The 15217-nt window shown below is 37.2% G+C and overlaps 1 protein-coding gene across 3 annotated transcripts in view; it reads left to right on the top strand.

Moving 5' to 3' along the window:
• The window catches only part of WDR41 (WD repeat domain 41), a 69803-nt gene that overhangs the window by 41501 nt on the left and 13085 nt on the right, over positions 1-15217 (top strand). For all 3 annotated transcript variants that reach the window (XM_074202148.1, XM_074202149.1, XM_074202147.1), the window contains 2 exons: positions 6709-6771; positions 10091-10201. In XM_074202148.1, the coding sequence (XP_074058249.1) occupies positions 6709-6771; positions 10091-10201 (174 nt within the window). The remainder of the gene's footprint in view (positions 1-6708; positions 6772-10090; positions 10202-15217) is intronic.

The following is a 15217-nucleotide window of genomic DNA, read 5'->3' as shown; positions in this document are numbered from 1 at the left end:
AGTTCCTTCCTCTTACTTCTTTTGCCAGGAAGCAAATCACATCCTAATACCACCTCCACTTGATTCTCTAGTTCCTGTCAATTTCAGATTATAGCAAGCCAAAGATTGCATTAGACTGAGACTTAGTTTAAAAAGACCTATTAAAGTTCACATGTCACTGCTCCCAGTGGTCTCTCAATTGCTATGTAAAAAGCTCCAAGTTCCTTCAGTACAAGTTGTAAGAAATCCCCAAATTCCAGGATCACGATTAATGCCCTTCCCTCAAAAGCCTTTCTATGCCCATGTATAGCTTGTATCACTTTCATAGTTGACATCTTCATCAGAGGACTGCTTGTATAGCCGCATTTACATTTCAGAAAAAAAATTTCAAAAATTAAAAATTCTTATTTCATTCACATATGAATCTTAGCTGGGTACTTAAATTTTTTTTTAGGTTTTTTTTTGCAAGGCAATGGGGTTAAGTGGCTTGTCCAAGGCCACACGGCTAGGTAATTATTAAGTGTCTGAGGCCGAATTTGAACTCAGGTCCTCCTGACTCCAGGGCTGGTGCAGTATCCACCGTGCCACCTATCTGCCCCTGGGTACTTAAATCTTCAAGGAGCTTCAACTTTTTTTTCTGCTAGAGGGAAAAATTTTCCCAACCCAAGAATTTGGTCATTCCTTGCTGATTCAAAGATAAGCTGAGTTTGAGAAAATTCTTTAGTAGGATAATTGTTGCTGTTTAGTCATGTGCAACTCTTGATGACCTACCTCATTTGGGGTTTCCTTGGCAAACAAAATTAAGTGATTTGTCCAGGGGCACACAACTGCTATCTAAGACTGGATTTGAACTCAGATCTTTCTTATTTTCTATCCAATGTACCACCTAGCTGCAAGTAGGGCCTAAATCACCAAAATGGAAAGATCAAGACCAAGATAGATGATGAGAACCACAGTTTATAACATTCATCTTCAGATCAAAGGTTTTAAAGGAAATTATATGAGCTAGGCTTCCTTGATTCCCTTCCATCTATTATTATCCAATGGATTGTAAACTATTTCTTCTTTCAACCCCTAAATCCCTCCTTACATTATTCAAACATCTCTAAGGCTTCCACATCCTTAAAGACCCTCATTCCCTTTCTCAACAAGATTTATCCTAAATATCTCCTCTCTTTTGCAAACTTCTTGAGAAAATTGTCTTGCTGCTTCCATTTCATCTCTTCTTACTCCTTACCTGCAGGATGAGGCTGGAAACAGTCTGATATCCATTTTCATCCAATTCATTTTGAAATTGTCCTCTCCAAAGTTATCAGTGATCTAATTACCAGACTGATGATGTGTTTTTTTAGTCTTCATCCTTTTCAACTAATCTGCTGTATTTGACAATGTTGATAATGTTTGACAATCTCTGGAATACTCTTTACTTTCTGGAATTTTGTGAAATTTTCTCCTGTTATCCTCCTACTTTTCTGCATCCTCTTCTTTGCTAACTCATGATTCATGTCATACTCCCTTAGTGTGAGTATCCCCCAAAATTCTATACTCCCTTAGTGTGAGTATTCCCCAAAATTCTATATTCTATTCCAAGCTTTCTTCTCCTTCAAGCGCTCTCTCTCTCTCTCTCTCTCTCTCTCTCTCTCTCTCTCTCTCTCTCTCTGTCTGTCTTTCCTCTGTTTCTCTCTGTCTCCATCTGTCTTTCTTTCTACAGCTGTGTCATAACATCCCAGAGAATTGAAGGCATATATACAACTAATAGAAATAAATAAGCCCCCAAACCAATACACAATACATGTGGTCAACAGCTATCAACAAATATTTCTCAAAAGCAGAATTATAACCATATGAAAGAATTCTCCAGATCACTAGTAAAAGAAGTAAAAGTCAAAACAGTAAAATTTCACCTCAAATTCATTAAATTGACAAGAATGAAAAAAAATTAGGGTAGAAAGTGATTATGGAAAGATGGCTATGTTGATAGAGCTGTGAATTGGTCCAGCCATTCTGGAAAACGGTTGGGAATTATGCCAAGAAAGGGATTAAAATGTCCATACTTTTTTGGCCCAGAGATTTCCTTGCTAGGCAAATTCCCCCAGGAGTCAGAACAAAAAGAATAACCTTATTTACAAAATAACTTTACAAATTATCTGCAGCAGTACTTTTGTGGAATCAAAGACATGGCAACAAAGCCTATCAATTAGAGAATGATTAAACAAATTGTGATACTTGAATGTAATGGAATATTACTATGCTACAAAAAGAAATGACAGAAGAACCAGAAAAATACAATGGCTATAATGATCTAAATGGAAAGAGCAATAATAAAATAATTGAAATTGCAAACAGCAAAATTAGAATGACCAACTTTAACTTCAAAGAAGAGATTGAGAATAATTCCCTTCTGCTTCTTTGCAGAAATAAGGAACTGTGGCCATTGTATTACTGCATAGATTGTCTGACTTTTTTGATATGTTACTTAGTTTTATAGACCTTATTTTTTTAAAATTAAAGTTATTTATTGTAAGGGATGGCTGTCTGGAAGAGGATGAGGTAGAAAGTTAAAGTGGGAAATAATCTATGATATAAAAACAGAAGACTTAATAACTTAATTTTTTAAAGTAAGAACTCCTTGATAACTTTGGAGAGAACTTTTCAGTTGAGTAAGGAGGTTAGAAGTTAGATTGCAAAAGGTTGAGGAATTAAAAGAGAAGGAATGGGCTTAAGGAATATAGACAATTTTCTCCCCCTAGGAATTTGACTACTAAAGGGAGGAAAAATGTAGGAAAACAGCTAGAGGTAATGGTAGAGTCTAGTATAGTTTTTTTTTAAACTTGTCCTTGGTCAAACAATTGGAATCTGTAAGAGACAAAAATTGAATTCAGGTCATTTTGACTGATTGTCATATATTGTTCACCATGCTTTGCTGTCTCTTTTCAACATATGTTTTAAAAATATCTTAAGAAAATGAATTATTGCCAGCATCTTTGGCTGTTCCAAGTTTAATATGTAAATTCTTTCTTCTTTGCTGAAAACAGTAATCACTGCAACATTTTCCAAATGGCTTGAATCTGCAGTTATCCTTAAATTATACCAACAAAAATTCTGTATGCCAGGCAATTATTCCTAAAAAGTCAAAATTACAGTATTTAAATTAATTTTGTATTGTGATACAATGTTGTATTTCATTCTTTGGAAGCATATGAAAACACACCAGGGGAAAACTTAGTTTTCACAATTAGACTCTATATCCCTGATCCCATTAGGCTATTGAAATAAATATTGTTGAACTTGAGGGATACCAGAGAAATGATATCAAATTTGTGACATTTTATGAATGTTGACTCAAGTGAAGGATTCTGAGACTTCAATTGTGTTCACAAAATCATATCCTTATTTATGGGAAAATTAAGTATATCTTATAGTGTATTATTGAAAAGCTTGTCAATTTATGACTTTGGGGGGGCTGTTTTTATTCTTAGCTGTGATTTTACTAGTATAAAGAACTTTCAGTGAAGAAACTTCCCTTACCAATGCAGATCTACAAAAAATTTTTTTCAAGTTATAATCCTGGGGAATTGCCTAGAGCACCAAGATTAAATGACTTGCTCAGGGTCCATCAGCTGATTTGTGGCAGAACAACTCTTGAACCCAAGTTGTCTTGTCTTCAAGGCTAACTGCCTGCAATGTCATGCTGCCCACCCATTTTCTTTGTTTCTTTTTTTAAGAGAATATTCTTGGGGCAGCTAGGTGACGTAGTGAATAGAGTACCGGCCCTGGAGTCAGGAGTACCAGGGTTCAAATCCAGTCTTAGACACTTAATAATTTCCTAGCTGTGTGGCCTTGGGCAAGCCACTTAAACCCCCTGCCTTGTAAAAACCTAAAAAAAAGAGAGAGAGAGAATATTATTTCTTTAATTTATACATTACCAAAATATTCTTGTTTAAGAGTAAACACAATACCCCCTCCTCCACAAAAATATAAAACATCATGAGAAATAAAGTGAAAGAAAAAGAAAAAATTGTGTTTCAGTCTGTGTTCTGATATCATCAGCTCTGTCTCAGGTGGATCACTTTCTTTATCCTAAGTCCATCATAGAAGTTACTTCCATATTTTTCCACAGTTGCTGTTGCTGATTGAAATTCCCTCCATCCATTTCTCCCCACTACCATTTATTATATTTTCTTTCTCCTTTCACTCTCTCCCCCTTCAAAAATGTGCTGTGGGGCAACTGAGTGGCACAATAGACAGAGTACTGACCCTGGGCCAAGAGGCCCCAAACCTATATCCCATCCAGAGACCCAGCAACCATGTGGCCCTGTGGTCCTGGACAGGTCACCCAATCCCACTATCATGCAAAAAGTAGAAAAGAAAATGTGTTTCATCTGACTATCCTCTCCTATGATCTACCCTCTCATCTATCATCCACATCTTCCTCCCCTTCCCCTGTCCCCCTTTTCTCTTTTTTCTTCTAGATTTCTAGACCCCATTGAGTATGTATGCTGTTTTCCTCTCTGAGCCATTTCCAATGAGAACAAAGGCTCCCTCATTCCCCCTCGCCTTCCCCCCCTCCACACCTTTGCAAAAACTACATGAAATATCTTTTATATGAAATATTTTAGACTATTCTCTCCTTCCTTACCCCTAGTACATTTCCCTTTCACCCACTGACTCCATTTTTACAATATACTTTATCTTCAAATTCAGCTCTCTCCTGTGTCTCATCTATAAAAGCTCCTTCTACCTACTCTATTAAATGAGAAGGTTCATATGAGTATTATCAGTATTATCTTTCCATGCAGGAATACACACAATCATCATTAAGTCCTTCATAATTTACCCTTCTCAATCCACTCTCTCTATTGCTTCACCTGAGTCCTGTACTTGAAGATCAAACTTTCTGTTCAGCTCTGGTCATTTCAACATGAACATTGAAAGTCCATCTTTTCCCTTGGAAGAGGATGTTTAGTTTTGCTGGGTAGTTGATTCTCAGTTGTATTCCAAGCTCTGTTGCTTTCTGGAATATTATATTGTAAGCCCCATGAGCCTTTAATGTAGTTGTTGCTAAGTCCTGAGTAATCCTGACTGTAGCTCCAATATTTGAATTGTTTCCTTCTGGCTGCTTGTAATATTTTCTCTTTGACTTGGGAGTTCTGGAACTTGGCTATATTACTGGGGGTTGGGGTTTTTTTTTGGATCTCTTTCAGTAGGAGATCAGTGGATTCTCTCAATTTCTATTTTTACCCTCTGCTTCTAGGATATCAGGACAGTTTTCCTGTAGAAATTCTTTAAAAATGAGGTCAAGGTTGGTTTCCTGATCATGACTTTCAGGTAGCCAATAATTTTTTAAATTATCTTTTCTGGATCTGTTTTCCAGATCAGTTGTTTTCCAATGAGGTATTTCACATTTTCTTCTAGTTTTTCTGTTTCTTGATTTATCACAAAGTCACCAGCTTCCTTTAGCTCCATTCTACATCTAAAGGATTTGTTTTCTTCAGAGAGCTTTCTTATCTCCTTTTCCATCTGACCAATTCTGCTTTTTTAAAGCATTCTTCTCCTCATTAACTTTTTGAACTGTTTTATCCATATAACCTAAACTGGTTTATAATATGTATTTTCTTCAGCATTTTTTTTGGATCTCTTTGACTAAATTGCTGACTTCATTTTCATGTTTTTCCTGCATTTCTCTCATTTCTCTTCCCAATTTTTCTTCTATCTCCCTTACTTGGTTTTCAAAATCTTTTTTGAGCTCTGTCATAGCCTGAGCTCAACTTCTATATTTCTTGGAGTCTTTAGATGCAGAAGCTTGAACTTTTTCATCTTCATATTGTGTATTTTGGTTCTCCATGGGATGAAAGTAATTGTCTATGATCAGGTTCTTTTTTTTTTCTGTTTACTCATTTTCCCAGCCTGTGCCTGGTTTGGGGGTGTTTCCTGAGCTTTTGAGTATTATTGGGACTCCCCCACAAGGACCTCAGTATGTGAGGCTCTGACTACTCTCCTGGTCTGATGAATGTCCACAAGCTCACCCCTCTGCCACAGGGCTGTGAGGAGGGTCCCTGTTCTATGGGGGCCCCAGATTGTGACCATGGTCTGAATGTGGTCAGAGCCCCAGAGTCGTGTTCCAGGGAAAGAGTCAGACCTTGGCAGTCTCCCTCTACTCCCTTACCTTCTGAGGACTGAGCATTCAGGCACTTGAGGCTCCTGCTGGGTGTCTCCATGGACCTGCTTCCATTTCCTGGGATCTGGGCTGCTCTGAGGGTGGGCTACACTGAAGAGTGTCATGCTGGCTTGGGCTTTGCTCACTCTGGCAGAGATCTCACTGCTGATCTTCCGAGTTGTGCTTGGTGCTCCCTGGGTTGGGAGATCAGGAAACTACTTCTGCTGCCAGGAGCTCTGGGGTTGTTCCCAGAAGGCTGAAGCTCCTTCATCTTGCACTGCCCTCTCCAACCCCATGGAACAATGCCTTCCCACTATTTTCCAGGTAACCTCGGGCTGGAGAATTGCCTCACTGGATCTTTCTGTGGGTTCTGTCTCCCAAAAGTTTAGTTAGATTCATACTTTTAAGATTTTTGAAATATTTTGGAGAGAGCACTTAAGAGAGGCTGTTCTCCTGCCATATTGACTCTGCCCCTCCCATTTTCTTCATTTGAGATTTATTTGAATTGTTTCTGTTCTAATTTCTGAAGAAAATAATTTTTTTACCCTTTTTTCTTTTTGATGTTTATGAAGGAATCAGCGCTTTGATTGAATTACCTAATAAGTGTGTCGCAGCAGCAGTTGGCAAAGAACTGAGTGAGTATTTGGTCAAGTCTTGTTATTGTCTTTGTAACTTTGGTTGTTTTGTTCAGACCTAAAACCATCTCTCAGACATATGCAAGAAGAAGCCCTAGCTAGGAGCACTGGGAAAACCACTAGGACTATTGTTATATTACTTACCAAAGCAGAAATCAGGGAGATTCAGTTAAGAAAGTGACTAATTGGGGAACAGCTAGGTGGGGCAATGGATAGAGCACCAGCCCTGGAATCAGGAGGACCTAAGTTCAAATCCAGAGATACTCAATAATTAACTAGATGTGTGACATTTGGGCAAGTCACTTAACCCCATTGCCTCATAAAAACTTTTTTTAAAAAGGTAAGTAAATGATGCTAAACTTCAGAACATGAGGTAGGGCAGAGTTTCTCTGATCAAGATGATTAGGAAATAAAATAAAGAGGAAACTCTTTTCTCTTTGTGGGGTCTGAAAGACATATCTCTGTGTTACTTAAAAATTGCAGGAGCAACTACTTTCAAGTAACAGATTTTAGAAGGAATGAAATTTTAAAATATCTCAAAGCTTTGATTGGTCATGTGTATTTTTTAAAACCATAAAGCAAAGAAAATGGAGATGGTAGAATGAAAATATTTATTTCAAAGTAAAAATATATTTGTAATTATTTTATTCATGTGCATTTGTGAACAAGTGTCTGAAGACAGGAGAAATTAGAGTAAATTATAGCAAAATTGTTTTTAATGATATTAATTGGGCTTCTGTTGTTAATCATACATACTCCATCACCAGACCACATATGCTTTTAAATATATATATATCTGCTTTGGTGAAGGGAAACCTCAGATGAAGAGGTCCAATTAAGTCACAGCTCCAGTCCTCTGCCTTACAGTTATATATGTATGTATGTATGTACATGTATGTTTATATGCATGCATATAGACATGGGATGAGGAGAAAAAAGGAGAGAAAGAGAGAAGATGCACTCAGACTTGACTTCTGCTGCTACTGCTCCTTAAGACCAGCCTCTTGAATTATTGTATGTCTCTGTATCAGCATGCCAATACATCTCATTTAGACATTGCTTTATTTGGCATTGTTTAACTTGCTTTCTACAGTTCCTTGTTTTGCATTAATACTGAACTATTCCCTTCTAATTAGAAGCTATTCAATATATCTAATCAACTCTGAGTAATATTTTTCTAGGCACCCAACTTTATCTTTCATTGCTTACGAGTAGGGTTGGAGAATTTTTATAACTTCTGGAGATTTCTTGCATCATTGAAATGAAAATTACAAAAAATTCTAGTGGTCTCGCTAGAAACAAGATTATAATGGCTTGCAAAAGAAATGAGAGAGTTAATATTTAGTAAATAATGAACATAGTCTTAAACACTTTTTTCTAGATTTTTTCTTAGCTATCTCAAAATAAGAATAAATTTCATTTTCTCTTACTTAAATAAATGTTTTAGTTTCTTTTTCATTTAGAAAATAAGAAAATTTTCCTATTAGTTTTCTTTTCATGGTCTTTGACTTCAGATAGTTCACCATTTGATTTTTTTCCATCCTCTTCTTTTTCCTTCTCTTCATCCTCTTTATCCTCCTCCTCGTCTTTTTTCCTTCCCTTCCTCCTCCTCCTCCTGCTCCTCCTCCTGCTCCTACTCCTCCTGCTCCTCCTGCTCCTGCTCCTCCTCCTCCTCCTCCTCCTCCTCCTCCTCCTCCTCTTTCTCCTCTTTCTCTTCTTCCATTCTGTTGCAGAGATTGGAATCATTACTAGTTATACAAGCTATGGGAGCAGCCGAGGGACTTACCTTTTTTTTCTTTTTACCTCCAAAATGACCTTTTCTACCTAATTCCTTGAGGTGATCCATTGGGTTACTCTATGTCAGTAATTCAACAGGCATATTTATCATGCAACACTTCGTGCAAAGCACATTAAGTCCTGCTTATCTGGGTGGCCCAATATGTGGTTTTCTTAGAAAAGTCACAGTCAGACATTAAGTGGAGCATTCTCAGAAGATTTCTGGGTTTTCTGGGAGTAATGGGATACTTTCTTCAGGTTCCATTTTTCTTTTAATTTTTCAGATAGTAGTAGAGATCAGGCTTTGGGCCAAGAGAACGTGGGTCCATCACTGCCTCTAACACACACTAGTTGTGTGATCTGCTGCCCTGAGCAGTTCCCAAGACTCCCGGTTATAGAGAAGGAGCTGAAGGTTTCCACAATGGGAAATCCTACCATGTACAAAATCAGAAGTCTAGCATATTTATGTTTTAGTTACTGCTCTCTCTTTCAAAATTTTTCATACTAAATGGGGATTTTTACTTATCTTTATTAAAGAATTCACAGCAGAAATTAGAAATTGATGAGAACTGAATCAGCACATTTATCTCCTGCAACATACTTTATTCAGGGAACAGGAATGGATAAAGCAATTGTAATTTGGGGCAGTGATCTGGGTTTTTGGAATTAGCCCCCCCTCCAAAAAAAAGTCAAGGATGTTAATGAGGGCTGTGTTCATTCCTGGGAGTAGAACCAAATGTAGCCAATGTAGGCTAATATAGAGGCATCCCTAGTTAGCATGAAAAAGTGGTTTGGTGGTGTTCTAGAATGAAAAAAGTAGAAATTCTGAGGATGAATCCACTTAAAATCTTTGAAAAAATATTCTTTAATTATTTTGAATGATCTTTGATTTCATCTTTGTTCCTTTTACCCATGCAGATAGCAGTCCCTTTCAGACATCAGTTAATGGGGTTCTTAAGTTATTTCAAACAAAAGTAAAATTCATTGCTTAATAACCATCCCTCTAGTAATAAAACTATGAACTTAGCCAAATTATTCTTTAAGTGACAAATAGACCCTTCATATTCCCCTATTCAAGTAGGAGCTATTTAAGGGCAGGAACTGGATCTTTCCATTCCCCGCCTTCCTTTATATCCCAAACATTTAGAATTTCTGGCACTAGAAAATACTTGAAAAAAATTTTTTGATACACTTCATTAGAGGCTCATACTTAAATCCTTTCCAACTTGATAGGTTCTGCCAGTGCCCTGACCTAGCCTTCTAGAACCCAGGATCATCTCCACACCATGATTTCATTTGAGTAGAACTTTAACAGAGAAATCAAATATTGTATCACCACTTTTGAGAATTTGATGAAAGTATTTGGGAAAAAAATCCCAAGGTTCTCTTTAGAGAGGGAATTTTAGAAAAAATTTTGTATCTGATGTTCTACATTATCTAACGTATAAGCATTTTCCTTTAGCAGTGGGTTTGTTATTGAGCATTAATTAGATTTTTCTCCTTGAAATATTTAATGTCTCCTTTCCCCTTTTTGTCTTTTAAGTCATTTTTAGGTTGATATCTTCTATAGAAGGATCCGTAGGCTGGGATGTTCTTGAAGTTAAACGCATCCTTGATCATCAGGATAATATTCTCTCATTAGTTAATATCAATGGTAAGTTCATTATATATATAATATATAGAAGAAACATGGATGCATATATGTACATGTATGTGTTTTGATACTCATTTTTTTATTCATTCAAGTTCTAGACTTCTAATGATTAAGATAATGCTTTTAATGACTGACTATAGGAGATATCCACACCCTCCTTTAGACCTGAAGGCCTTTTGTGGTACTACTCTGTGCTGCTACTAAGGATCTTAAGACATGGGCAGTGAAATGGAGAATAGTGAGAGGGAGAAGGAAGAGGAAAGAAAATCTGTCTCCAATGTCCCTCAGCATCCACTTTACCACTGGTTCTGTTTTGCAATCAGGATTTATTGCCAGTTATAAATTTTTTAAGAAAAATTAGTGCTCTAAGTTTAAATACACCTCAAGTCGATGACCATGATTTTCTGGTGTTGACTACTGGAGAATACCATCCGTGTGGCATTAAATTTCAGGTCACTGTGAAGGTCTATTAAGAAGTGGTCATTTCCAAAGTTCTTTGTGGCTCGGAGATATGCCTTAGACATCTATCAGGCTTCTTGAGCAGTCTTATCATCCTGAGAACTCTCCTTAACATCAATTGGCAGCCTCCAGGTTTTGGAATGAAGCTTATCTACTCTTTGGGCAGGCCATGTCCAGCAATATTGTGCACAGGTCTGAAAGGAAGTTATACATGGGTACTGAATGTGTACTTGTGTATGATGTAGCATACATAGAAGTAGGTAAAACAACAGTAGCTATCAAAACAGCCTGGCTTGCAACAGTAACAAATGACTTGGACCCTTTGAAACAAAAGGTTTTATGCAATCCCTGAAATAATGAGGAAAAAAATCCATGAGCAGCAGTAATTACAAATACTTATGCTCATCATTTATCTTTTCAGCCACATTTTCATACCACCAACAGTTATTTAACTCAGCTCAGGGTTACCTAACCTCAGTCCTTGCAGAATTTCAAACCCAAGTTTATCCAGGCCAAATTGCTTATGGGGACCTAATCGCTGGCAACTGTTGGAAGTTTCCCCTTCATTCCTGCTGGAGAAAATCTGTTTTTGCCCTAGGAATCTCCTCTTTGGTTTCTTGTATGAATGATTACCATGGCTAGCGGGTTCCTCAGGAGACCCTGCTCCCCTGGGGTTCCCTAGTAGCTGAATCCTAGGTCCTTTGTCCCCAAGGCACCACAGTGTTCTGGCTCATTACACTGGTCATGTAGAGTTGTCTTTTTTTAAAAGCTCTTCATATATTTCCCTGCCATATTCTTCATTTGAGAAAAAAAGGAAACCAAAAATCTTTAAAAAAAAATTCTGAATTGCAGAAAGTTCTGTATCATTTTATTTGGTAGTCTCCTGTTTAGACAATCACACTACCTACATAAAAGGAGGCAACTGATGGGTCCCTTGTTAGAAAGTTAACCATGAATGAGCAAATAGTCTTTGCTTTCAAATTCAGAAATACTCTGCTGTTGGTATTAACTCTTTGTCTAAGGTCAGCTTGGAATTTTTTTTTTGTGAGCCAAGAATGACCTTTATTGTAGCAATAAGCATAAGAGTAGTACTTATGATTGAGAAGTTTGTTAAGTAAAGTTAATATACATACCACTTATCTTATTTTCCAAAAATAACATTTTATTTCCTGGCCCCTCATTTGCTTAGGCCTAGAACATTCTTTTTCCTTTCCTCTTTCTCTTGTAATTATGGATTCTAATCATAATTCATATTACCTGCTACATGAAACCTTTCTTGGAATCTGATTACAGTTCAACTGAAACTATTCTCTAAAGTTAATATTACCTTTTCAATTGCCATTTCCCATGGTGTTTTCTCAGTTTTTGTTCTTTGCATGCTTTCCCAGTATTGATCACCCTCTCATCCTAGATATTCTCTCTTCTAGATTTTCATGACTTTATTCTCTTCTGGTTCTTCTCACTCTGTTTTGCTGCAGGTCATGTCCACAAACCATGGATATCGTTCAAAGCTCTGTTCAGGGCCCTCTTTTCCTTTTATAGTTTAACTTGATGATCTTTCCAACTTCTACTGTTTTTTTTTTTTTTGTTTGTTTCCATGCTATACATATCTAATTGAATGTGTTGAGAGAGAAATCATATACTTAAAAAAAAAGAATATAAGAGATAGCAAGATTACATAATAAGATAATGTGTTTTTGTTAAATTAAAGGTAATAATAGTCTTTGGTCTTTGTTCAAACTTCACAATGCTTTCTCTAGATATAGATGGTATTCTCCATTGTAGGTAACCCCAAAGTGTCCTTTATTGTTGCACTTATGAGATGAGCAAGTCCATTAAGGTTGTTATGGTGTACAGTGTTCTGGTTCTGCTCATCTTGTTCATCGTCAGTTTATACAAATCCCTCCAAAATCTCTGAATACATACATATATATATATATATATATATATATATATATATATATATAATCTCACAATTTGTTCAGCCATTCCCCGTTTGATGGTCATTCACTCACTTTCCAATTCTTTGCTACCACAAATAAGGCTGCTATGAAAATTTTTGCACAAGTGATGTTTTTACCTTTTTTTCATGATCTCTTCAGGGTATAGACCCAGCAGTGGTATTGCTGGATCAAAGGGTGTACACATTTTTATTGCCCTTTGGGCATAATCCAAAATTGCTGTCTAGAAAGGTTGGATGGGTTCACAGCTCCACTAAATGCATTAGTGTCCCAGATTTCCTACATCCCTTCCAACATTGATCATTGTCCTTTCTGGTCATATTGGCCAATCTGAGAGGTGTGAGGTGGTACCTCAGAGATGCTTTAATTTGCATTTCTCTAATAAGTAATGATTTAGAGCAATTTTTCATATATCTATGGATTGCTTTGATTTTCTCATCTGTAAATTGCTTCTGCATATTGGAATTGTTTTTCAATGAGATTTTTCAGAACCAGTAGCCTTGAGATCCATGACTTCTGCACATGTCAGCTCCTAGCATTGCCCTCATCCCTCTCTCTAGGGTTCCCCGGCACCAAGGAAGGTGTCCCTATTGGTGAGTGACCTGGTTTGGTAATGCGCCTTCTAAGACCTAGAACATCTGAGGAAGAGACAAGAAGTTAGGCAAAACCACCTCCAAGAAAGTTGTTAGAATTGCTTGGTCACAGTGAGAGTGCATTGCAGACCTTTCCAGTGTGGAAGCTGCCAGTGAAGGGAAGATGGTGTTACTTTCAGGGATTTCTGATTTTTTTGCTTTGCTGACTGTATGTTATCTAAGTCACACAGTGGTTTCACCCTCCTTTCCAAGCTTTGTGATACTTAAAAACTGAAGTAACTGAGGAAACAAAGGTTCAGACCCCTTAGTATATTGATTTATTAAGCACTGTGTGCCAATCAGGACCAGGTCTCTTTAGCTTGGCACTGGGCCCTGAATACAAGGGGAGACAGATTTTTATGCATTCAAAGAAACTGATTAATAGAATATAAACTAGGATCCAAGATTAGGTAATTTGATTTCTAATGGAGGAAAGATGATGGATTTTCAAGTTGGGAGGGGTGAGAGCAAGCAGGTTGACTTTTCTCATAACTAACAAGCAGGCAGAATTTACAGGAAAACGAAACTTAGGTCTCAGAATGAAGTCTGTATTCCAAGCTGAAGTCTGTTCGGTTCCAGCATTCCCATAGTTCTCTCAGCTTTGTTCCCTTTACACTCTGGGGCCCAGCTAACAGGGTCACCTTGTTCTTCCCACAGGACATTCCACTTCCTGTCTTCATTGCTCTGCCCAGGCTCACAGAGCCCAGAGTAACTGCTCTTTGTAGGAGCTCAGCTCAAGTGACACTTCCTCAGGGAAGCCTCTCCAGATGCCCTGAGCTGCCAACGCCTCTTCCCCTTGAAATTCCTCTAAATGTCTTTGGATTTATCCTTCAGGCTCCTTGAAGGCAGAAATGCTTTCATATTGGTCTTTGTTCCTTAGTTCCTAGCACAATGACTGGCATTCATTATGGACCTTAAGAAAACTTGCTGATTTATCAGTTTAGTTTTGTACTTGTGAGAGTAGATTCTACATAGAAGCATTCACACCTTGATTTGTGACACTGTTATAGTGGTGCTGGTTTTAAAATTGTTAAGTGCCCAATCTAGCAGCATCAGTCATGCACAATGATAACAGTTGTGGGATATCATTGAGAAATTCCAGCTGGATATTTAGTTCCTTGCTTTTTTTGTATAGACACAGAACATGCCATGTCATATACTGACCAACCAATGATGAATCAACTGAAGATACAGAAAGTGATAAACATTTTGGGGCATGGTCATCTGTCTGTGTGTGTGTGTGTGCTTGTGAGCACACACATCTGTGTTGACTATATAAGAGTTTGTAAGAGTTTCTTTTTTTCAATAGAAGGGGAAAAGTGGGAAGGAGAAAAAGTAAATACTTATTTGTTTAAAAAAATTTAATAAAAAAGAGATGAAAAACATAGCATTATAAAATCAGAGGCCTGAGTCTGCACTATGGATTTATTTAGATGCTGGTAATGAGTTTTTGAAGAAAAAAGATAAGGATATGCTCCTTAGTAAGTATCTCCAGCCTTCTTCACCCTTCTCTTACTATTAAGAGAGAACTGGGTTAGAGAAAAAGGGACTCTAGAAACAGCCATACCTTCTATGTATTGGAACTATGCTCTTTGTTCAGACAAGAAATGAGCTTCATTTTTCCACAGGGTAAATTTTGTATATTTGTATATAGCCAAGAAAGCGGCCTGACTATTAATGCATAATGGTGCATTTGAGACAAAAGAGAAAGGAAGTTGATGTGTGCAACTTCTGGAATTTCCATATTTCTAAAGACAGCATTTTTAGTTATTGCATTTTTATGTTTTGTTAAATAAATTGTCAAAGTACCATAGAATGTGAATTCTTTGAAGGCTGCAATCATGTTCTTCTGTGTCCTTGTTTTTGTTTGGTATTCCCAGCCCTTAGCACAAAGTTTGTCACATGATAGGCATTTAATAAATGCATAGTCCTTTGTGATTCATAAAGTGCTAAGAACCTGGTTG

The sequence above is a fragment of the Macrotis lagotis genome, chromosome X (assembly GCF_037893015.1).
Source record: "Macrotis lagotis isolate mMagLag1 chromosome X, bilby.v1.9.chrom.fasta, whole genome shotgun sequence".
Lineage (NCBI taxonomy): Eukaryota > Metazoa > Chordata > Mammalia > Peramelemorphia > Peramelidae > Macrotis > Macrotis lagotis.
Note: the sequence above shows the minus strand (reverse complement) of the source record. Positions and strands in the feature narration are given on the sequence as shown.